The sequence below is a fragment of the Squalius cephalus genome (assembly GCF_949319135.1).
Source record: "Squalius cephalus genome assembly, chromosome: 8".
Lineage (NCBI taxonomy): Eukaryota > Metazoa > Chordata > Actinopteri > Cypriniformes > Leuciscidae > Squalius > Squalius cephalus.
In genome coordinates this window covers 35,755,598-35,780,453 of record NC_137129.1, presented here as the reverse complement: position 1 = coordinate 35,780,453, position 24,856 = coordinate 35,755,598, and the positions used below count along the sequence as shown (strand labels likewise).

General features: G+C 38.7%; 2 protein-coding genes across 14 annotated transcripts in view; both read right to left on the bottom strand.

Annotated features, from left to right (window-relative positions):
* Positions 1-9,871, bottom strand: part of erf (Ets2 repressor factor) — a 36,781-nt gene extending 26,910 nt beyond the window's left edge. The window contains exon 1 of one of the 3 annotated variants that reach the window (XM_079878636.1): positions 9,790-9,871. Coding sequence is in view for 2 of the 3 variants with exons in the window: in XM_079878634.1 (XP_079734760.1) it covers positions 1,598-1,619 (22 nt within the window). In the remaining variant the exon portion in view is untranslated. Of the gene's footprint in view, positions 1-1,597; positions 2,141-9,789 lie in introns of those variants that run through there. The other 2 variants (XM_079878634.1, XM_079878635.1) reach the window with 2 other exon arrangements.
* The window catches only part of pou2f2a (POU class 2 homeobox 2a), a gene marked incomplete at its 3' end in the record, with an annotated part of 82,128 nt that continues 59,250 nt past the window's right edge, over positions 1,979-24,856 (bottom strand). For 9 of the 11 annotated variants that reach the window (XM_079878629.1, XM_079878628.1, XM_079878627.1 and 6 more), the window contains 4 exons: positions 23,266-23,457; positions 22,959-23,007; positions 22,722-22,869; positions 1,979-2,396 (listed from right to left, as the gene is read on the bottom strand). In XM_079878629.1, the coding sequence (XP_079734755.1) occupies positions 1,979-2,396; positions 22,722-22,869; positions 22,959-23,007; positions 23,266-23,457 (807 nt within the window). Of the gene's footprint in view, positions 2,397-18,291; positions 19,111-20,291; positions 20,366-22,721; positions 22,870-22,958; positions 23,008-23,265; positions 23,458-24,856 lie in introns of those variants that run through there. The other 2 variants (XM_079878626.1, XM_079878623.1) reach the window with 2 other exon arrangements.

The window sequence follows — 24,856 nt, the reverse complement described above, 5'->3', positions numbered from 1 at the left end:
AATATTTACCCATAATTCACTTGTAAAAACTGGAACACCCTGGATCAATGAAAACAACTAAAGACAACTAAGATTGGATACTTTGTTACCTTTAAAATCCCAATCTGTTTGGAGTTGACATGAGTTAGTAAGCATGCGCAGAACCCCACCTCTGCACGCCTACACGAAAACGCAGACTTGCGTCCCAGACACGACGCACAACATGGAAAACTTCTACCATAACATAAGAAGGGTTACTTTATACTGCAGACCAAATGAGGGGGAGGACGAATGGAAGAATTAGCTAATGGTTTAATGCATAAGACCACGACTTCAGCGTTGGTGGAGCTCAGACACCCAACAGAGGCTGAACTGACATGAACCGGCAGCATTTTTCCATACATACAGATGAATATTAACCAGATTATTATGAATCAAGCGGTTGTAAGACACAGATTACAAAGCAAGACTACCACAACCGGTTTTATTCTACCGTTTTAAAATAATAGATGAGCAAGTTAGGGTATTACAGCTACTCATATGAGTTGGTATAAAAACTGGCATCGACTCAATATCTTCATCTAGCAGTAACTTGAGCTGAAATCTTTGACATGCTATTCATATATTAGCCTACATACTGTAAAATCTAAAGTAAAAAATGTTTTATTATGTTCCTGCCTATTTAAGGGTTACAGAAAAGTGTGTTTAGCTTTTCAAAGAAGTAAAAGTGATTGTCAGCTTAACCAAAACGAGCCTCCATACAAAGTAAACAAAGAAAAGTAGTACTTATTTAACGACATGGAGGCAAGTAAAGCACTCATATGAAGTTGAACTTTACACGTTTAGACACAACGCTCTATAAATGAACAAAACACAACAGTAAACACAAACAAAGCAGAAATGTGAAATATCTTGTGTAAAATCCTCCAGCACACACAGAGAGGCGCTGTGATGGGATGCCACTTTCTCAGGGCCAAATGGCTGAAAGTTGCTCGCAAATGGTGGATGCCATACTGGATCAACACAAGCGGCTATAAAGCCATTTTAAACACCTTTACATTTATCCATAAAGCGTAAAACACCTGGAAGCGTGATAAATACGTTTATTATGTGAATCACATCTAACACAGCAAAGACTGTCACAGTTGGGACGGCTCAAAAGTTGTGAAAACTCGAGTGTTCCCAAATATCGATTTTAATCCCTATATGCCTATTTTCGGGTAAGCTAAAAAGACAGAATGACAGCTAGACGAAGAAAACTGTAAAATGTCCTACAATGCCAACACAAAACAGACGACTTATCAAAAACCCATTAAAACTAACTTTGTCAACTAGCTAACTTACCTGGTTCTGCTTACTATCAACTTTACAAGCCTCTCAAAACAAAACTGTATCGCGTACTTTTACACTTGTCCGAGTTAAGTTGTTTTAAATACGAATATTACAAACACATCACCTAAATCTAAAGAGAATTAGCGGGATGCATATGCAGGGAGAAACTCACCTAAAAACGACAAACAACTCACTAAAATTGGTATTAGCCTCTTGATTTTCTTAACACAGCAATCTAAAGTTGGATTAAATAGACCTGGTGTTGTTGTTGTGTGGGAAAACTTACCCGTATCGCCCGGGGTCTTCATGTTGGAGAGTATAGCCGCTTCGTTAGCAGGCGAGCTAACTGAGAAAGAGAGTGAGTGAGAAAGATAGAGAGAGATGAAATGAACTTCTTCCTCTCGGTGAGCTCAGGATCGCACACAAAACTCCTCTGCAAACTTTTCCTCCTCAAATCCAGCCCCTTCGCTCGTCCTCCCCCGGTTTGTTTGGAGTTTTCGTGTTTTGTTTTTCCTCCCCAACGTGGAGGACGTTGTTGCCTTGTGGCCGGACAGACTCGCTCTTTTACGGTCAGATATCGGAGCGCGTCGTGCCGATGGAGGAGGACCGTGTCCGTGCTGAACTCCTGATTACTTCATACACGCTTCGAAGTTGCATATTCAAGCCTTTACGTTGAAACACGAGGCGAAGCAGACAAAATCAAAACAAACGAGAAGGCAGAAATGCCCGATCCACTTTTCTCCCTCTCTTTCCACGGACTTTTTCTTTTTCCACTCACTCCGTGCAACTCTCTCTCTCTCTCCCGTCTGCCCCCTCCTCCTCCTCTTCTATCGGGGTGTCGTGTTTCGTTCTTCCAGCCACACGGGGCCGCCCACGCTAAGCGGGGGAGGTCGGGGCGGAGAGCCCACGTAGCCACGCCCCCTCGCCGTTTGTCCGGGACTGGCGTCACTGAAGCGTTGCTGCGGAGACCGCCAACGCCGTCCGAACATAGCGAGGTGTCGATGACATGTTGTCCCACACAGATACAGACCGAAAACCAATAAAAGCTGTCGTCAGTGGTGGTCTCGCGCTCCTCAAAGTTGACACTGCAAAAAATGAGCTTTGTATTAAGGGTTGTGTCACTTAGGCTCGTGAATAATAGTTCACACAGAGAGTGTAAATCTGTTATTATTTACTCATCGTCATGTTGTTCCAAACCCAAATGTCTTTCTTTCTTCAGTGGAACTCAATATCAGCTGCTCTGTTCTTACAGTGAACATGGATGGAGTTCAGGCACCATAAAGTAGCGCATTGTGATAAATAATGAAATATTATTTTTTTACGGTGTAACGTTACTTTTATGATTCCGTCATTTTCTTAAGCTTGATGATTTACATTGTGTGATAAAAGAGCAGCTCAGAGCCAGAGGTTATTCAATTAAAAACAAAAAAAAAACATGCTATGTTGAAGATAAACTTGCTGAAAATAGACCAGCAATTGTTGGCAGTGATTGAAGAATAAATGTAATAGCCATAAGCTACTGACTATAGAGAGAACAGTAACCTTTGTCAGAAAACGGGATGGATCCATCAGATGTTGACATTCCAGCTTATTTGTGTGAAGCAAAGTGTCACAGTGTCATAGCATATGGATCGGACGTGGCAGAATGTTATTCAAGGTTGTTTACTCAGAAAAATGCAATTGTTATTGAGAGTGCTAAATGTGGGCTGGAGTGAGAAACGAATGTGAGTCTGTAGGTGGCCTTCTCTTTTCCTTATCTCTCATTCTTTTCCTATACCGCCTCCCTTTCTCACTGTCAGAGCCGGAGCAGTTGTCAGTGGAAACTCAAGGGTAGTAGATGACATTTGTAAAGCATTTGCACATAAGTGCTAAATTAGCAGTTCAGCGTTAATGCTATACTTGCGAGCACACGCACATATAGGCCAGGCCTTGACTTCTCGTGTGCGAACCGTATTTTCGGGGACTTCCGAATACTGAGAACGCGACAAACCCTTACTCAAAAACCATGGTAAAATAAATAAGCAACATTTGTCTTTCATTAGCCATGATTCATTTCACGCATAATTCTCGACCTCCGTCAATTAACATTTGAGGAAAAAGTGACATCAACCAGTAATTGATGTTAATTTGAAGAAGGCTCTGGGTGTAAAACTGAATACAGCCATTTGCTGGTGCATAAGCAAATGACTCAAAACGAGCAAGACAGTGGAAGAGATCTGGTTTGTGGCCTCGTTTGGAGATGTTTTCTTTCACTCCTCTCCTTTGTGGCACGACCCCGCCGTCCCTAATCAGAATGACAGACAGACGCGCAGGAGAGAAAGAGAGGGGGAGAGACAGAGATGAGAATAAAAAGAGACGGAGAGAAAAAGAGGAGTCATACTCCAAGCAATTGGGCCTTGGGAACATGCGAACTGGTGCACGGCACAGGGCGAACTGTAGAGCTTCTTCAGCGCAGCACTAATGGGCAATTCACATATTGTTATAACTTAATGAAAACCATAACCATGCGCCTACAGAAATAACCCTTTTTTGGGAATCCAAGAATATCAAAGCGATGGAAGGACATAGCAGTGTAAGTACGTCATAAAGATTACTCCAAAATGGATTCATAGGGAGAAGAAATAGGTAATTTATGTGCTGTTTTTTTCCATGGTAGGCTATTCTCAGACGTAGGGAGCGCTTTAACCCAAATCTGAACACTGACATGCACATAATCATGCAAAGAGAAAGAGACCAAAGCACTCACATTCATTCAATGAATCACTATTTCAGATATAGTGAGTGTTACATGCATTTCACCGCTTTGAAAGAAACAAATACTTTTATTCATCAAGGACACACTAAAATGATCTAAATATTAAGCAGCACAACTGTTTTCAATATTGATAATAATTATAATTAAAATGTATTGAGCAGAAAACTTTTGAACAGTAGTGTAGTTCACTACATGGGAAACAAGTGGAAGGAAAAAACTAAAAGTCAATTGAAAATACAGCATTAGATTAATAAATATGAATTATAATGAAATATTATACTGTATTTTTGATCAAATAAATGCAGTCTCGGTGAACAAGAGAGACTTCTTTCAAAAACATTTAAAAAATGGCCGACCTTTCTTTAATCTATTGATGACTTATAAAAAAAAAAAAGAGAAATATCAGAACACATATATCATGTACGCTCTAGCATCAGCTAGTATATATTGGTTGTACACTATAAATCAGAGTGCATTGTGGGCTATATCCTAAATCGCATACTTTCTAGAGTAGGTAGGGGTGAATTCAGGTTGATTGGGACACTTTTTGCCTTTGAGATGACTATGAAAAAGTGTCCCAATCAACCTGAATTCATCCCTACTTATTTTGAATAAGTAATTACTTCACGGCCGCAAAAAAAAAGTAGGTTCTAAATAGTATGATTGTGTGTAGTATGAATGTAATCTGGACGTACTACATTTGCCATGTTGTCATTATCCTCTCCTGTGGCCTCATGGGATAGTAAACTGTCCATCGTTCACACACTTCAGAATCTTGCCGGAAGAAGTAGGTCATCCGGGTACTTTTTGCCTACTCTGAGGACTGTGAATTCAGGCATACTTCTTTTGAGACATACTGTTTTTAGGGAAGTATGCCATTTTGGATGCAGCCAATATGTGCACTACACTGTAAAAAGTGAATAGTTGGATCAACTTAAAAAATTACTTCAATTGGTAACACCTAAAGAAATTAAGTTTTCTCAACTTAAATTATCACATTTTATCGTGATAATCTGATAATTTAAGTTGAGAAAACTTCATTTCTTTAGGTGTTACCAATTGAAGTAATTGTTTTAAGTTGATCCAACTGTTCACTTTTTACAGTGTATAGGGAATTAAGAGCATTTTTTTGACACCTTGAATTTTATGATAACCGTTGAATTCAAACTATTACCAATTTTTTACTCCTACCAATGCCCACATTCTTATGGCACACCCCCAATTCCAGTCATGTTGAATCTACTTGTCTTTCATAGAGACAAGATAGATGTCATAACAAATCAAAGTGTTTCTTCAAGCCTGTTGTCCTTTACTTCAACTTCTCACCCGCTGACAAGTCTACACAAAACCCCACAATCACTGCAATTAGCTTCCTATCTCCCACACATTTGACGCCAATGATCACACGAGTATTCAGAGCAACTGAGGAAGATTAATCATTGACAGCAAAAAGTACTGAGCGGTCATTAAAACTTCAAATAGGACTGATCAAAGCAACGCATGTATGTTGTGGCCAGGTTTACCACGCAACAAATGGAAGCCCGTTGAGAAAGGCAGATTGGGGGAATGTTTCAGCAAACTAAAGTGAGCTATGATGAAGGAAATCTAATGATAATGCAATTGGTGTTTTGTAGGCAAAAGTGTCCTCTCTTTTAGTCATCTCACAAACGTTAAGCTACTATAGTTCTTGTAGTAAATACCCCCCACTGACCCCGTGAAGGGGGCCCAATATACACATCCACATATGCATGCAGAATCCAAACACACACACACTCAGATGCACAAAGGGAGCTTTGTGCACCAATGATGGAAGGTTCTTACGTGTGTGTGTGTGTGTGTGTGTGTGTGTGTGTGTGTGTGTGTGTGTGTGTGCATGTGTAATTGGTGGTATGAAGGTGTTTAAAGGTGTCAAGGTCACCAGCATGATATAATTTTTTATTTTTCTCACCACGTTTTCAAAAAAAGAAAAAACTATCGCATCCAAGGTCTTATCTTCCAGGCTTCCCAGCTCAGAGAGAGAGAGAGAGAGAGAGAGAGGCCGGGAGAGATATAGAAGTGCTGTGGGACCAATAGGGAGGAATTCTCAAGGGAATTGGGGATTAGGAAAGAGTGTCAGGGAGAGAGAGAAAGGAAGGGGCGGGGCTAAAATGCTAAAAGTGCAAGGGGTAAAAGCAGCAGCCCAAAAATGGAGGGGGAAGGGCATCGGGGGAAAGAAAAAAAAGAGCGAGAGTTTATGTATACATCTCTGTGTGTGCGTGTAAAGGAGCATGTGAATAGACTCTTTGTGATCAAAAGACTTGTTTATTTTCTTGACGCTTGAACTCTTCAGGAAACACATTTGGCCTGTCTCTCCGCTGTCTGCCACACTAACCTCATAACACACACCTTTGACTTAACACACAACTTCAGAGACAGATTTTACAGTGCTGCGATCCCAAAGACAATATCTCATGTTCAAACGCACACGTATATCTCAAAGAGATTCTTGATGTGGACCATGCAAATTGACGTCCATGTTTTCTCTTTCAAGTACACATAAACTCTCCCTCTCATTCTGTTCAGTGTCCCCTCACTCTTTGCTTCTCCTTGTCCCAGCTGGTATTCACACATTTCTAATAGGATTACCACACTTGCACTTTGGGGAAGAGCAGATAGATGTAAACGAGGGATGATGGGGTGAAAGTAACGAGGTAGGGAAAGCGATTTATGGGGTTGCTGCTTGCATATGCAAAACTACACACTGCTAGGATGTTCCGAGTGGTTGCTAAGCTGTTGCTAGGGTGTTTCCGAGTGGTTGCCAGGGTGTTGCTATGCAGTTCCTATGGTGTTTTTGGTTTCTAGGATGTCGCTAGGCCGTGAAGGTGGATGCTAAGCTGTTGCTAGGGTGTCCTGGGTGGTTGCCGGGGTGTTGTTATGCGGTTACTATGGTCTTTTTGGTTTCTAGGACATTGCAAGGCCCAGAAGATGGTTGCTAGGTGGTTACTTACCAGCCTAACAAAAGAGCCCTGAAGTGTCAATAGCCTGGTTGCCATTCACATATTTTTATGCAAATTTTGGGATAAAAACAACATGATGCAGAAAAGATGCAGAAAAACTAAACAAAATGTGGATAAAAAGTATCACTTGATAAATTACTATGTACAGTTCTGGTCAGAATTAATCGCACCCCTGGTAAATATGATCAAAAATGGCTGTAAAAAATAAATCTGCATTGTTTATCCTTTTGATCTTTCATTCAAATTATTTAGCAAAAATCTAACCTTTCATTGAAGTAAAAGAATTGAAAGTGAATTGAAATCAAATTATGAAATAAATGTGTTTCTCCAATACAAGTTGGCCACAATTATTGACACCCTTTTATTAAATACTTTTTTGCAATCTCCTTTTGCCAAGATACCAGCTCTGAGTCTTCTCCTATAATGCCTGATGAGTTTGGAGAACACCTGACAAGAGATCAGAGACCATTCCTCCATACAGAATCTCTCCAGATCCTTCAGATTCACAGATCCATGTTGGTGCTTCTTCTCTTCAGTTCAGCCCACTCATCAGGTCAGGGGACTGGGACGATCATGGCATAAGCTTCATTTTGTGCTCAGTTACCCATTTTTGTGTTGATTTAGATGTTTGTTTTGGATCGTTGTCCTGATGGAAGATCCAACCACGGCCCATTATAAGATTTCTAGCAGAAGCCGTCAGGTTTTGATTTTTTATCTGTTGACATTTGATAGAATTCACGATACCATGTATCTGAACAGGACCTCTAGCAGAAAAATATGCCCACAGCATTAAAGATCCAACGGTATATTAAATTGTACACATGGGGTACACCTAAACCCATCTAGCGTTTTTGGCAGCATGTTTGAATTTTTTACAACAATTTTTGATCATATTTACCAGGGGTGCCATTAATTCTGACCACAGCTGTACTTTGAATTACTATATATTTACTATGTACTAATAATATAAAACATATAATAAATAGATTAATTTGAAAAAAAAATTTGTAAGAAGACAAGCTACAATCTAAACACATTTACATTAATAATTCACAAAATAAAATGTCAAATATTAGTTTTTTTAATTTAATAAAACACAGTGGCTTCCCCAGTAGCTACAACCTGTTTTTTTTGTTCTAAATTTATTTTCTTTTTTCCCCAATTTCATTTGATTTACGATAATTACTCCAAAATTTACAATATCATTCACCAACACATGGGAGGGAAGTGCTGCCTTATTTGCCAGTTGTTTTTGCAAATATCCCAATTTTTGCACATAAATTCAATTCATAACTTGCACACACAAAAAAAAAAAATCGCATGGTTTTCTAATCCCTAGATATGGCTCACATCCCTCCTTCAATGGAAATCTGTGCTGTGAGCGCTGACATTTAATACTCGGGGTTACCACCAAGTATGAGCAAAAAAATGAAATAGACTGAGAAAGTGATGAAAAGAGAAATACAGACCTTAGCACGTCTCAATGAAACTTGTTTGTTTCAAACACAAGGTAGATGGATACTGTACTCATATGTGGCTAGTGACGCAGACTTGCCCCTTCCCATAAGCAAATCCAATGAGAATGTAGCATTAATATATCACACACATGCATACACAGACCGTCAGGCAGCGCGTACATGGGGACCCTCAAGCTATTTAAAGTAAATATTTCAAAAGTGGTAAAACCAGGTGCCCTCCGACCACTTGATTAGGTGTAAATAAAGTCAACTGTAATCCCTGAGAGAGGGAGACTGTGTTTGTATGTGTGTGTGTGTGTGTGTGTGTGTGTGTGTGTGTGTGAGGCCTCATAAGCCAGGGAGGAAAAGAGACTGAAGGAGAGGAATGCAAGAGTTATATTTGACCCATTTCAGGCACTATGCCAAGCGCTGTGCCAAGCCTATGAGAGCGAGAGAGAGAGCGCGCTGGAATGAGGGTGAGGAATTAAAAGTGAGAACAGAAGTAAATTGTGGAGCAGAGACACCGTGCACTAGCCGCAAGAAACATGAGCGAGGTTAAGTGTTAGAGGACACCGAATAGCTACGAGAGCGTACAGTGTTTATAAGCGGCTGCGAGGGCCGCTGGTATGTACAGAACTGTGTCGGTCTATATCGGGCCCGGCATGTGCGTGTTGACAGCGTCTCCTGTATCTCAGCTAGGAACTATCTCTTCCTACTCCTATTCGCACTATTCACGACTTCCTACTCTTCCTTCTCCTCCTTTCGCTCCCTCCCATGCACGAACGTGCTCTCTTTCCATCTTTCTTTTGGCCCAAAATAGTCACAGAGTGAAAAATTTCAAACCGACATCTACACTTTGTTTTGGTTGGAGACGTCCTCAAAGTCCCCCCGAAATTCGTTTCATATTAAAGCAACAAAGCTCAGAGTTATATTTAAGAAAAAAGGACAGTGGGATGAGGAAAAAATTGGGAGGGAGCTGAAATGATGGGGTAATATTGGGATATATGGGGTATAAAGTAAACGTGAGATGGAGCGCGGGGTTCGGAAAGTGTGAAACGATGCCCGGGGTGAGTCTGTCGAACACTGCAGACTGTGTGGCAACGGTGGCCTCATTACCTCACTGGCAATGAAGTCTCGGCCCTGCCTTTTAACTCAGAGGAAATGTGTGTGTGTGTGTGAGGAAATGTGTGTGTTGCAGTGAGAGGAATACAGTGTTGGTTTGTGAGGGGAGAGAAATAAAGAAAGAGGGTGAGAATATGTATTTGCGTACCCAGTGCCAGGATGACTGTGGTGTGCCGACAGCTTGCCAACGCTCCAACCTCAATCACGTTCGTCGGGTGTCGAGAAACACCTCGCGGTGTCTGTTGCTATGGCCATTAGTCTCCAACCGCACATAGATATAAGCCAAGATAATAATACATAATCATTAAATACTGTTATGACAAGCCACCGTGATGCCTACGTCGCAGTTTGGCATACTGAACAAAGGATTCAAGTAGCTATATTTAACACTTTTAAGCTTAGGCCTTTTTTTTCTGCACTATATAATTGCAATGTGACCTTTTGAATACAGTAAAATTTAGTCAAACACATCTACCACTTAAAATTCTTGCATCATTTACTCAACCAATGGTTTTTGGTTCATATTTTTAAAGTCAATGGGGTCCAATGTTGTTTTGGACCTCATTGACTTTCATTATATGAACAAAAACTGTTGAAAATTCTTCAAAATATCATACAGACATACAGGTTTGGAACAACGTGAGTCTTCCCTAAGATATTCTATTGGATGGATACTGTGCAACGTGGATGTAGCTTTGGATTCTGCCACACTGAACTGCATGAGTGACTGCATTTTATAAACTGTAAGCTGACATGTATTGTGTCAAAGTCTTCTGTGTTTTCTTGCCTCTGCAAGTAGTCCAGCCTACATGTTTGGCCAGCTGATAATACAAGGCCTTGACTGTAAACTACCTTGTTTGTAGGAACTGTTGGCTTTGTGTTTAAATGTGGAGGACACGGATGAGTAAATTTGCGTGAGTGAGATATCTACAATGTGTGGTAGGCTACAACCCTTTTGTATGGTTTTATACAAACGAGCATGTAACATTATATGCTCATCGAGGGATTGTGAATGCCTGCCATAGCACACTCCAAATTTATGATATGAATTTTCATCATTGATATTACAGGTTTCATCAATGTCAAGAGCTTAACGCTAATTGTTATCACATTATTCAAGTATATAGGCATTGTCAATAAGATAGTAGCGGTGTGCAAAAGTAATCGAATAGTTGGTGCTGCCTGCAAAACAAGTCTCTGTCTTGTGGAAACTCTGTAAAATTTGGCTGGTTTTGGGACCAGGCCCTGGGAAAGGCCCTACATTACTAGTTAGACCCATTTTAGACTTCAGACCCATGTTAAAATGTGAGTAACAATAGGGTTCTAGGACAAAATGCTAAAATCGACCATTTGGATATTTTTGTTTCCCTTTAAAATCACTAACTCACACAATATTTCTTTAACTACATCACAAGGTATGATTTGACTTCATACATTTTTGATAAAATTAGTCATAGATTGATCATGAAGTAAAAATTAGGTAATATGTGATCATTTCTGTTTTTTAAGTTTAACTAAATATGCTAAAAGAATTTTGCCTGAGGTTAAAAAGCATTGTAGTTGCTCCACAGGCAGCTTCAAACCACTATTCAGACTCACAGCTAACATTCAAATATGTATTCAAAATAACTCACTCATCACATCGGGTTTTGTCACGACATGGGAATTTAACAGTCAAGAGGTTATTTGAATTCTCATCGCAGACACTTAGTCGGTTTTGCAGGAGGAAATCTTCCCGTAATCTAGTAAAATCTGTTTGGTGAGAGACTGAGGGTCGCCGTGTGTGAAATCAGATAGAGTTTGCCGTCCATCTGGTGGTTAACCTTGGTATTGCACATAAAGATAATCAAGTCAGATTGAAAAATAGGCGGGAAAAGCGTGTGGGAATCGCGACTCCTTGTTTTCCTAACTTTCTAAACAACATTTAACAGTTTAAACTAGTTTCATGTGTTCTAAAAATGTTAGATTGCTTTTTTCCCTAACTGTTCATTCATTATGGTTCGAGCAGGTAGCCTAGTCCAGCAACAAACCGACTGGTCATCAACTCAGAGTGGTTAAGATGGATGTTTGTTTAATCAGCTTGAAACCGGTTAGAAACAAGGTAAATCATATGCAATTGATTGTGTAGGTAGTTTGATTTGTTTAAAACTCATATTTTATTTGAGATGAAATAGAGTAAGTACTATGCTACCATGTTTTTAATATAAAATAGCCTATATTTAAAAATATAAATAATACACAATGCACAGGTATAGTTAGTACCATGGCCCATTTCAAGTGGATTTGCCATCGCTTGATGGGATACTTTTCTAGGGCGTGCATCATTAAAGGTAGACGGGTAGAAGGTAAATAGACTGTTGGGGATTTCAAACGGTCCAAATATTTATATGTCATGTGTTTAGAAGTCACAGCACAATGGCGTCACAAATAGTAAAAGAGGTCAAGAACTGCTTGTAGATGTTAAAAAGTGGTGCTTGACCGACTTTTCAAAACACATCATAAATAGCTTTTAAGAGAGTGGTTCTCAGACTCGGGCCTGAGCTTATTAGTATTAAAACTTGAAAGTGTTTGAGAATGCCTTACATTCCCATACTTAATGTTTTTTCTCCAAAGGACCTGGATTTCCATTGCATGACAGTTGGCAGGTGTGACATGAAGGTTTTCTTTCATAACTAACCATTTCTTAGCTAACATAAATTAACTTTAGTCAGTTACCTGTCATGTAGAAGACACACATATTGAAGGATAGTCCCCCTGGAGTAACATGATGGCTCTGGGAAATAATAATTAGATATGGTTCCCTCAGAAAATCTGAAAACTCAGTTCACCTACAGTGCAACTTAGCCCATCAGGCCTTCGCCATATAATATACATTATAATAACTTAAAGTGCAAAGGAAAATAAAGCAGTTTTTCCCAAAAATGTAGTTTGTAAAAAACAGCTCTAATAGCGGTCCAAGAATAATCAACATATAAACAGTTAATGTAATAGATAGCCTAACTGAAAGTTTGTCACAGTTGAACAATGGTTACACCCCTAATGTTCCTCCCAACACATTCTAATACTTAAAGGAATTCGAGGTTATGTATAAACATTTCAATATTATAGCCAGAAGCCATAAACAATATGCATGTCAGCATAATGTATAAAAACTTTTTTTTATTTTTTTTATAAGTTATGTATATATTATGTTATAGGCCAATTCACTTTTATTGTGCGTGCCTCACTGTAACCTCGACTTTATCTAATTTATTTTTTAAAGTAGTGGAAATGATTTTTTGTGGTAATCAACATTATGGCACGATTGCTGCCGATTTATCTTAACTTGTAGTAAATAATTCTTTATTTGGGATTTTCACATATGAAATGAATGTTCATTTTAGGTTAACATAATTCTGCAGTTTTCCCAAGTTGCATTCTGTTTGACCCTTAGGTAAATTGTAAATTCCAGGACAGCGTTTTGCGATTTCACACTGTATATTTGATGTAAACTCTGGGTTAGCATTCTTATTGGCATAATTACAAAATTAAAAACATTGATTGGACAAGTTCAAGACAACAAGAAAGCAACTTGTTTTAGTAAGGAAACTCACCACTTGCATTGATTAATTTAACTCTTCCATCACTGCACTTCACACGATTCCCCTAAGAAAGGTTCCCTTAAGGCTTAGATGCTGAAACTAAACCCAGTTTAGAGGTATTTAACTATTTAAAGGTGCAATAAGCAATTTCTGAGAAAAGCTGTTGAAAGTAGATCGAGCTTAGCGCCACAAAACCCTTTTACCCAATCAGCAGTAGGGGGCGTGTCCACTCATGATGGGGGAGTAGAGAGTGAGCAAGGGGGAGATTTGAAGAAAGACTGTTGAAAGAGAGATGGCTGAGAGACATTACAAAAGAGAAAAGGTCAGAGGAATATCACTGTAAAAAGAAGGCATACGATCAGGCAAGAGCTTTAGGACCCGCCTTAATGTTAGAAAAGCTTTCCAGTGCAGGAGAGACCTAAGCGGGAAGTCATTCCAAAAATCATGGCAACGGATGTTAGTAGGTTTAAGTATATAGCAGCCATCTATAGCCATTACTTTTAATTAAACGAGATGTAGATGTGTTATCCAAGCATTAATGGCAAGGAAAGCCCCTTATACTCATATGAGGTGTTTCTGGGTGTTTCTCCCTTTTATCTGCTTCAAGGTCTTGATAAATCGTGGTATTTCTTTGTAGAATCCAGTAATCCTGTAAATCTTTTGTCTTTTGTGAGTTTAATAAAGAACTCTGTCTCGTCTTCTGCCCAAACATACAGCGCCTTCTTTAAAGAATGATTGTCTTTTACAAACGCCACCCAGGTGACCTGTAAATGTGAAAAAACTGTTTCCATTGCAGTTTTGCGAAATATTCCTTTTTCGAATTGCCTGAAAAACCACCTCATGTGAGCGTAAATTTGATATATGGAAGTTTTTGCTAAATTGACGGAAGTGTTTCCAGGGTGTTTCTCAGAAATCACCTTCTTGATTGTAGAAGAAATCCTTATGATTGGCTGTCGGTTGGTAAACAAGTCATTTTGATGTTAGCAACGCATTGTTTGACACTGAAAAAGAGCTTCATAAACCAAGGTTTGAAAATATTAATCTAGAGTTTAAGTCCCCCTGTAGTCAATCATTTTATCCCTTAAAACTCACCTTTGATCACCAAAATTACATATTTAAAAAACAATTCCTTGAATTTTTTTTGTCATGCTTTAAAATTGCTTGAATGTAACTCTACACTCATGCCTCATTTAGTATACGTGGTTCTATGAATATGAAAACGAGCCCCGCCTCCACTCACTCGCACCCGCTCAGAGATCCACTCATTGGTCACACGTTGACGTGATTGGTTACAAGGCAGTTTGTGACGTCAGAAACACCAGCGATTTCAAACTGCGTTTTTGAGACAGTCTTTGGTTCACTGCAGTTTTAAAGAGAAAATACTCAGCAATGGTGTTGACTTATAAATGTGCACATGGTTTGTCTTAAAGCACATCAAAAACACCAGACATAGACATATAAACAGCATTAAAAGCTTGATTTTCACCACAGGGGGACTTTAAGTGTAGAATTAAAATCCTTTTTTTCCCCACACACACAAGCTTTTTGAAATATAAAGGAGAAACAGAACCAGACATGGACACATTTTTGGTCTAAAGTTGCACTTTAATCCTAACACTTATTGGCTGTTTGGCCCCCACCCGTCTTTGCCCACCCCGTTCCCACCCCATACAACAGGCACACAGAGAGCGATGAGTAACAGACAGTTCAACAGTTCTGAACAAAATCCAGATTGAAATCCAGAGCGGATTACAAATTCCATGAAGAGCTTCTGAGGTAAGAGCGAGACACACACCGACAGAGAGGAAAAAGGATCTTCGCAAAAACGCAGATACAGAGTCGAAAGTGACCATCGTCATGTAGTTACCATCATCATGATCAACATCAAATGTCAAAAAGAGAAGCGGGTATGCGTTCTGAGAACAAAAGGAAAAGCATCTGCATGTTTCCTGACAACATGTTACGGCAGAACTCTTTGGTTTCAACTCTTGAGGTTTTAGCAAGAAAATCTTCCTTTGTTGACCTAATCAGTTACCTTTGGATTGAAGCTGTAGTAGTTGAAGGGAAAAAACAAAAGAAAACAGGCAAACAATATGTTGCATTTGATATTCATTTAAACCCCGTAAACTGTCAACATAACTGAACAAAACTGTTCTAAGTTCTAATTTTGAATGGAGCTAAGAAAGAAAGAATTCGGAGAACAATGCCTTGCCTCTATTTGGCAATGCAAAACAACAGAACATACTGCACAATGACAACGCTGCAGTCGCGGACATTCCTGCTGTATATGGTTGAAGAACAGTTTTGCGTGTGCATGTCTACAAGAACGTCCATGCATTTGAGCGCGTCTAGTATGTGAGAGGTCCTGCGGTAGAGGTTTAACTTTGGTATCATTCAGGGCCCTCTACAGCAGAGCCGTCCACACACACCAACACACAGAGATATATACAAAAACCAATAATCACATGAGCAACGTACACATAGAAAACCGATGTGAAAACCAAATCTGCCATCAACTGTTCTTCAACACCGATAGTGGGCCGGATATTTGAACACGTTGGATAGATAATCTGGGGAAGTCTGTGAACCCTTATACTCACGCGAAAAAGACGCTAAAAAGACCCTCTCCTGAGCAACATCTCCTCTGCTCCCCTTTGTCAAATTCTTAAAGCTTTTTTTCCATCTATTTGGCATTTCTAATCAAACATGAGGTATATGCAGAAGCGTATCTCTCTCACTCTTTTTCCCTCATCCAACGCATCTAAAAAACAGAGCAAAATCGAAATAAAAAGAAAAAACTGGAACAAGAGTTATGCTTAAAATTAGCCCATAACTACATATTACATCAAGTTATAGAGACATAGTTTGGAAACTTTTCATCTCTCGAAAGCGGTGGGCAGATTTTTTGAAAAGTCACCCACAGAAACAACAGTCAGTTTTAGTAACTAGTTTGGTTTCAAAAACTTTGTTGACACTTGCTTTTTTTTTTTTATAGCTACCCCACATTCCCCCAGTTTGGTTTTACAAAGATTTAAAAAAAAAGGCCGAATCGATAAATTAAAATGCTATAAATACATAAATAAGCCAATAAATAAGATGAAGAGTTGGAAACATATAAATCCTTGATACACCCTCCCCACACACAATAAATACAAATTTTCGAGGGAAAAAAAAATCAAAGAGAGACAGTTTAAAGCTTTTGGTCTAAAATCAAGTCATCATCATCATCATCATCATCATCATCAACATTTCATAAGGACTATTTTTATCACATCCTTTTTTTTTTTTTTTTTTTTTACATTAGCAATAGTAAGCAGTTGAACATAGATTTTTTTTCCTACAAAATCTATCAAAGCACTAACAGGTACATTCCCTCTAGAAGTGTAACGCCAACCGGATTTTCCAGTTGCTTTTAAACCCCATCCCACCCCGTCCCCCACAACCTCTACATTTCTCGTTTGCCCACGTTTTTGGATCACATAGTCAAAAACAGTTTGGCCGACACGCCGAGCGAAAGTTAAGTTGGCTTACCGGCCGTGTTTCGGTTTGGTTTCCATGCTGGAGATGAGCTTCCATGTTCACACACTCACACACGTCTCACTCTTTGCCCCCTATTTCTCCTCGAAGAGACCTAGCACCAATACGGTCTTTCTCCACGCGTTGTGCATTGGTTAGGTTGCTATTTGGTGTCAAAAAAGAAAAAGTTTTCGCTTTTGGTATTTCTTCAGTTTTGGCTTATCGTTTCACAACATTCGCAATCGAAGCAAAACTTGGAAGCTACATGTTCACAGTATTGTTTCAAACCGCCTGATGAGGGAAACCCCCCCGGAACGATCAATTCAAAATGACGAAACACACGAAATATGAAAATAGGCAATACGTCACCCCATTATCCCAAAAATATAAAGCAATGAGACGAGTCATACAGCATAAACAGACAGACCAAGAGGAAAAAGCAATAAAACAAAATATATATGTATATATATATATTCTGAAGTTCAGTTCGATGAGGTTAATAAATATTCTCCCGTCCAGGAAGGAGAGTGAAAGCATCGACTTAACGGAAAGGAGGGAGGAGGTGAAGGAATGATCTTCTGGTCAAAGCCACGTTGAGTCTTTTCACGTCATCGAGTCTTGCTACTTTAAAAACATCCTCCTTGTCCACCTCCTGTGGTCCACTCCTAGTATTTGGTTTCATTCCATTGAGTAAAGTTCAGTTTTAGTCCATTGGTTTTGGTTTGGTTTCATTTTTGGTTTAATCCTTGTGTTGGAAAAAAATAAAAACGCCGACATCACATGTCTCCCCTCCGCATCTCGGTTGTTGGATTTCCCCCTGCAGGTTTCCTCGGATCCTCTTCAGTCGCTGCTCCTCTTGCCTGTCGTTCCTTTTCTCCGTTTGGCCTTTTTCACCACACTTTTTTTTTTTCCAGAGGCACAGGAGAGGGGTCCAGAGAGGATGGAGGGCAGGGGGTTGGGGGCTCAGGGGGATTTATTTTAAAATTTCTCCTTGTGTACGTTGGATTTTTTGACATGTCTGAGGTCTTGTCGTCTGAGCGCTTTTTTAGCTGACGCAAAAGGCCAGACGAATGCTTTGGTATCCAAGAAAAGTGTGTCAAAGTTTGAGGCATGGATTCCAGCGGATGATCAGTGATGGAAAGGGAATCGGGATCACAGTAACTTCAGTGTATATGTGTGTGTTTGTGTGTATGTGTGTGTAATACTGTTTAAAATGGAGAAAAAAATCCCTCAAAATTCTTCTGTCGTTCTGTGTTTTTCATCTTAAATTTGACAGGAAAAAATGCTGATGAAAATGGAATGAAAAAGAATGAGTAAATCTAAATAGTTGATAGCAGAGGTAGATTGAGAAATACATTTACAAATAGTTTAAAAGAAAAGAAAAAAACGAGTTTACATTATATGGGGTGCATGAAAAACAATGAAAATTGAGCAAAAGGTGTTTGGTGTTTTGTAGAGTTAATCTGATCCTGGACAATTCAGGTTTCAAAGTCTTAGTTAAAGCTTTTCTATCCGATTTTTTGGTTTTGATTTTTGGTATTTTGGTTTTGGTATTTTTCGTCATTTTTTTGTCTTTGTGAGTCTTTCCATTCTTCTTCCATGTGTTTATTTTTTGGTTTCTCTTTCTACCATCCAGTGACACTTGTCAAATGTCCTTTCTTTGTTCCATTCGTTGCCACCCGTTTTCCTCTGTTGTTGTTTCTTCGTAAAGTTTTTTGGCTCACGACCCTGCCCTCAAAAAATCTGTTCATGTAGTTTTGTCTTTTTCTATTCAGAAAGGAATAAATGTACATTCTCCAAAGTAGCTCCATTGAGGCCACCTCTCCACGCTGAATAGATACATTTTTTGGTTTAAAAAGTCCCCCGTTATCCTGTTCTCTCCTTATCCCTGTTCTCTTCTGCTCATTTCTCGGTATTTTTGGCATTCAAAGACATAATGAGAGAGAGAGCACAAGAGAGAAATGGAGGGATTGAGAGATGGCTTTGGTTGAAAAGGCGAGTCTTGTTTGTCTTCATTCTTCCGTCCCTCTGACTCCCCTCAAGTGCAGTAGCTTGGTGTGGGCGTCACTCAGCCATAGCTCCGCCCAGAGGGGGTGGTGAGGCGTCACCTAATGAGCAGAAGGAGGCGGGGCTTGAGCAGGGGGAGACGGAGCACGAGTCTGGGCTTGCGCCTCTGACGCCAGGAGGCGGAGAAGCCCTGGGGTGGCCCACCACACCCATGCCTGCGCTCCTCGCCAGGGGCAGTAAAGTGGGGCGGTTTAGGAAGAGGGACTGGCGCAGTCCAGCTCCTGGACATCCAGCTCCACCCAGGAACATTTGCCCGCTGCCCTCAAGAGCGGAAATGGGAATCTGACCACCACTGGCAGCTAGGGCTGTAAAAAGATGAAAGAAGAGAGGGAAAGAGAGAAATAAAGAGAGCAAATTAGGGCGAGTGAGACATACCCGTTTACACCTGGTATTTTAATCCGTCTCTTTTGTCCACTTTCAACCACTTCTGTCCTGATTTCTGCGAGGGGAGGGTCTATGGGCAGGTAAATGTATGGACTTTTTCAGATCTTTGATCCATTAGGGATGAAACAAGCTCACGCAATTTATATATAAACACGACTAGAGAAAACAAAACAAAAAAAACATACGGAGAGCATCAGCTTTCGTTTCTCCTCTGACAACCGAAAGAACAGACGAAAGCAATCTGGTCAAATCCGTTTTCGACTACCTGTGGAAGTGGTCAAAAGTGCTAAAACGAGTGGACAAAAAATCAAAAAATCAAAAATAATAATAAAAAAAAATTCTCTCTCTCTCTCTCTCTCTCTCTCTCTCTCTCTCTCTCTCTCTCTCTCTCTCTCTCTCTCTCTCTATATATATATATATATATATATATATATATATATATATATATATATATAGAGAGAGAGAGAGAGAGAGAGAGAGAGAGAGAGAGAGAGAGAGAGAGAGATCTAGCTCTCGCACAGAAACTCCAAATATGCCACGCCGCAGAAGTACGATAATGCATGTCATTCCAGAAAATCCATATGGGCATCATACTATGATTGTAGCTGAATAAACAAAAGATTGAAAGGCTCTGATTGATTAAACATGACTAATAAACACAATATTATTTAATAGTATTTTATACAGTGTAAGACGCCACATCATCTCACAGAAGGATGCTCAACTTTCGTTATGATGTGAGTTTGGAGTAAAAACATGTTATTAAATGTTGTCTTTTGTTGGACAATTTCATAATCGCAATAAGCAAAACCGGTTTTAAGTAATGAGGATGAATATGAGCTCAAGAACAAATATAAGGGCATAGAAATGGCAAGTGCTTTTGAAAGAGACAGACAAGGTGCACAAACACAGTTCTTCTCATACACACACAAACAAGAAGTGAGGATGAAGATGTGATGAATATGTGGAGAATATGTGAAAATAAAAGAAGGCTTTTTGATGGTGAATGATGGGAGGTTTCATCCCCCATTAGCCAAGTTCCTTAATGTGTATCTTCTAATTAATCTTCTTTTAATTGTTTTTGTCGTCCTCTATGACAAACCTTGCATTGTGGCCAGAGGGTTGCTGCTGATGAGGGCCTGGTTCATTCCTGTGCTTACACCCATCATTGTGTTCCTGTAATGTGTGTGATGTGTCATTTACACGTGTCCACAAACATACGCCATTCATACATGCAGAGAGAAGCAAGCACTTTTAGTGACATCTCAAGAACAACCATGTCCATCGTGGAGTTCGTGATCATTTCACATGCTGGAAAGAATGACATTAAGACGAGAAAACTCAAGAGCAATAAATTCAGCGTGCTGTTCACATTCAATTAGACAGGTTTGGAACACAACTGAGAATAGAGATTTTATCGTGAAAACAAGTCTGATAAGACTACAGCAAAGCTGTAATTATTTCAGCTCAGAATGCTTAGTCATAATGAAAGCTGCTGACAGAATGATGATGTGTTTTTATCACGGTCTTCAGATTTATGATCGTGAAATTCTGAGGTAATATGGAACAGTGGATGCTGGATTTATGCAAATATCCTTGAATATTATAGACGTATCATAAATAATAATAAATGAACATTCACAATATTTTATTATTTAAATATAGGTTGAAACAACCTAAACAAAAACCTGATTTTCTGGTTTAATAATAGGGCTGCATGATTTGGGGAAAATGTCATATTGCGATAATTGAGGTCAATATTGCGATTGCGATATGCGATATAATAAACAAATGGTCAACTTGCTTGGTTCTCAAGGAAAATAAATGCACACACAGATTAGTGATAATCTGCCTAAAGAAAAAAGTTCTTTAGTCAAGAGCAGTGAGAGTTTTTCTCTGTTCCCTTTGTTCTTTGATTAACTTTAGCGACAGATATAATTAGTGGCTACTGTGTACTGTCCCTTTAAGACCAGCCGCTGCTGTCAGAGACGCGGATCTCACACGCGCCTCATTCTCTCACGAGTCTCTTATTATGAATGTGAAGAGTTGAGTCACAACTCTTCACATTCATAGTAAGACTACTCTTATGTTATGAAGATACTCGACAAAAAGACATTTGTGTGTTATTGTTCGTTCAAGCTCGAAAGAGAACTGTATTCTGGGATGCTGTTTTGTGCGTACGCACGATATTAGCGCGAGTCTTTCTGTGTGTCACAGTCAGGACATTCACAGGCAGCGCGTTCATTTTGGCATACATGTGTGTTCTACCGCGAAAGAGAACTTGATACTGGCGCGCGTCTATCTGTGGGTCGTATGTATGTGTGTGTGTGTGTGTGTGTCAGGAGGACATTCACTGACAGCGCGTTCTTTTTTTGTCTTATCGCGCATGAATGGTTTAAAAGCATTTGCATGAATAAGAGCGGGATCATGTAACACTAGCCAAAGGATGCCAAAAATTAACAGATGCTGCGTTAATTGCGTTAACAGCGCAAATTTATTTATTTAATATAAAATCGCAGCATTTTGCGTCATATAATCGCGTAGGCTTGACATCGCGATTGCGATACGATTAATCGTGCAGCACTGTTTAATAATAATATTTTTTATTATACTTTTTTGTAACAATCTCGGTATAAGATCATTTACATTTTGCAGCATTGGATAGTGAATTTGTGAAAATGTGCAAATATTGTTTAAACGTCAAAGTATAATAACTAAGAAAAAATTAACATTTCACAATATTTTATCATTCAATATATTAGTTGTTAGTTGATTAAATCAACAAATAATTGATTAATAATAGTAATGATTCAAATAATAATAACATTTGTTGATTAAATCAACCTAAATAATTGATTGGATTAATTTCTAGTTAAATAATAATAATAATAATAATAATAATAATCATCATCATCATAATTTTTTAATAGTCCAGTTCTAGATCATTTACCTTATGTTCAACATTGGACATTGAATTTGTCCCAATTTTCAAGCATTGTTTAAAATGGATTTATGCAAATATCGTTGAATATTATAGACGTATTATAAATAAGAATAAATTATCATTTACAATATTTTATCACTCAATTTATTAGTTGTTAGTTGATTAAATCAACCTAAACTAATAATTGACTGGGTTAATTTCTTATTAAATATTTTTATTATTATTATTAATATTATTTTTTAACATTCCTGCTTTAAGATCATTTATCTTATGTACAACATATTGAATTTGTGCAAATTTACAAGTATTGTTTAAAATGTCTAATGTTTAAAAGTATAATAAACAAGAATAAATAAACATTCATAATATTTTGACTCAATGTTACTTTCTTATTTGAACTAAACAACCTAAATAAATAATTGTTTAAATAATAATAATTTATTTAAAATGACATATTTAGAATAATTTATAATTATGTAATATGTATTATTAATAACTGTTATGAATTCTCATAATTATTATTATTTTAAATTCAAACGGTGTCAAAGGAGCATTTTCCTGCCCTAAACACATGAAACAGCTTCTTACCCTGTGTTCAGGCCAGGGCTGCCGAGGCTCGGCGGGGTGGGGCTCACTGTGCTGAGAGGAGGCGGAGTCACTGAAGAAGGGGCGGAGCTCAACACTCCATGTCCACTGGGGTTGAGAGGGCAGGCCACAGAAGGTGTGGGACTGACGGCTGCGTACGGAGAGAGATTCAGTGTCTGTCCTTGTAACCACAACTGTGAAGTGAACAACACTATTATTCATTCTAACTGCTCTTCTCACCTGTTGTGCTGAGACTGGTAGCGACCTGGACCAGTCCCTGACTGGACATCTATAGAAAAAAAGGAAAGAGACTTTAATTAACAAACATACATCTCATAATGACATTCTTTAATATTTTCCTTTACTTTCAAAGGTCCAATTTTCATTTTATGGTAGAACATTATTCAAACACATGACCAGACATGTCTCTTTAATACCACATTTGCACCCATTCTCACCATGCACCAACCAAACAACATTTCAACATCAGCTGTCAGTCGAAATGGCTTTGGGCCAGATCAATCGCTAAAGCCATGAGTGGGTGTACCATGTGCGGGCTGTAGCAGGGGGGCTTGTGCGTCTGTGCTGGGGGCTGAGTGGGCAGCGGAGGGGTGGCGCTGGAGGGGTTGATGCGCTTCTCTTTCTGCCGTCGGTTGCAGAACCAGACGCGGATGACCTCCTTCTCCATGTTGAGCTGCTCGGCCATCAGCAGGATTTCTTCAGAGGTAGGCTTCTGGTTCTAAAGGGGGTGAGGTGAGGTGAGATGCATGAGTACACGAGACATGCCAAACACCAGCACTCAGGCCAAGACCAAGTTTCAGCCCAAAACAATTTCATGTTGATGCACAAAATATTTTGAGAAAAAGCATGCAGTGAATCAAAGATGCAATTGGTACTCAAAAATGCATGTAAACACTGATTTATTGAAATCATAAGAGTGAGAATTTGTTTTCTTTCTAAAATTCATTTAAAATCAAATTATTCATGAGGTTGATTTGATCACCACTCCCTTGATAGGATACATGACTTATAATTGCTGTATTATCTGATAATGGAACTGTTTTATAATTAAATGCACATGCTTTATAATTAAAGTTTCTGTCAGCGTAATGCCAACCGGCAGAATGAGTTACTTAGAAAAGGAAAGAAGCAGCATGAGGCGCCTCAAGCGTATTGGCTCTTTGCCTTGACTTGATCTTAGATGGGTTTCCTTGGAAAAAAGCTTACAACACAGGTGTGGTGTTTACCAGAAAAAAAGTGTGACTGTGGAGGTTTTGTGACTCATGCGAAACCATAAAACTAAACTGTCTCTTGGTGATTAATAAATCTGTATTGTTTAGTATAAAACATTGGAATGATCTAGAAAAGTTTGTGCCTTGACTCCTTTTTGTTTTAAGATTCACCTATTATTGCTACTTGTTGTTCCACTTACCATGTAAACCAGTAAAAAGTCTATTTTAATTACATGTTAATTTATCCAAAGCAACTTATAAATGAATATTGCAAGCAAATTATTAATATATGATATATTATATTTTGGATTTTTTTATTATTTTATTATATCCATATCGACTAACAGACTACCAACATCGCAAGCAATTTAACATAAGATATAATAAAATGTATAATTGTACATTTATGCATTATATTATATATTATTATATTTCATAATTATTTTTTATTTTATTTATAAAAATATCATGTTGTTTTATTATTTCTTATTTTTTCCTGGTTGGTAACCACTTTCAAACTTCTCTATGTGTCCATGGACAACCTTCTGGACTGTTAGGTAAACTGGCCTATGATATTGTATGTTTATAATGCATACAAATATTCTCAAGCAATACTTCTACAATCATGCCAGAACTATATGGGGTTTAATGTGGTGACATAATTCTTATACTGTATATTGCAATAAATTAGTTTGCTGGTAGACTTCAGTTTCTCCAGAGAGAGAAAAAAAATGGATTCAGCATTTTCAAAAAGAGAACCAATATTTTTTTATCATGAGACAGCAAAAAGGAGGTCATGAAGCTGAGTTGAGCTGTGCGGAATAAACCAAGTCAAATGAACGAGTCATTTGAACGAAATGTGATTTCTGTAGCAGGAAATTAAAATCTTGCAACATTTGGTGGTAC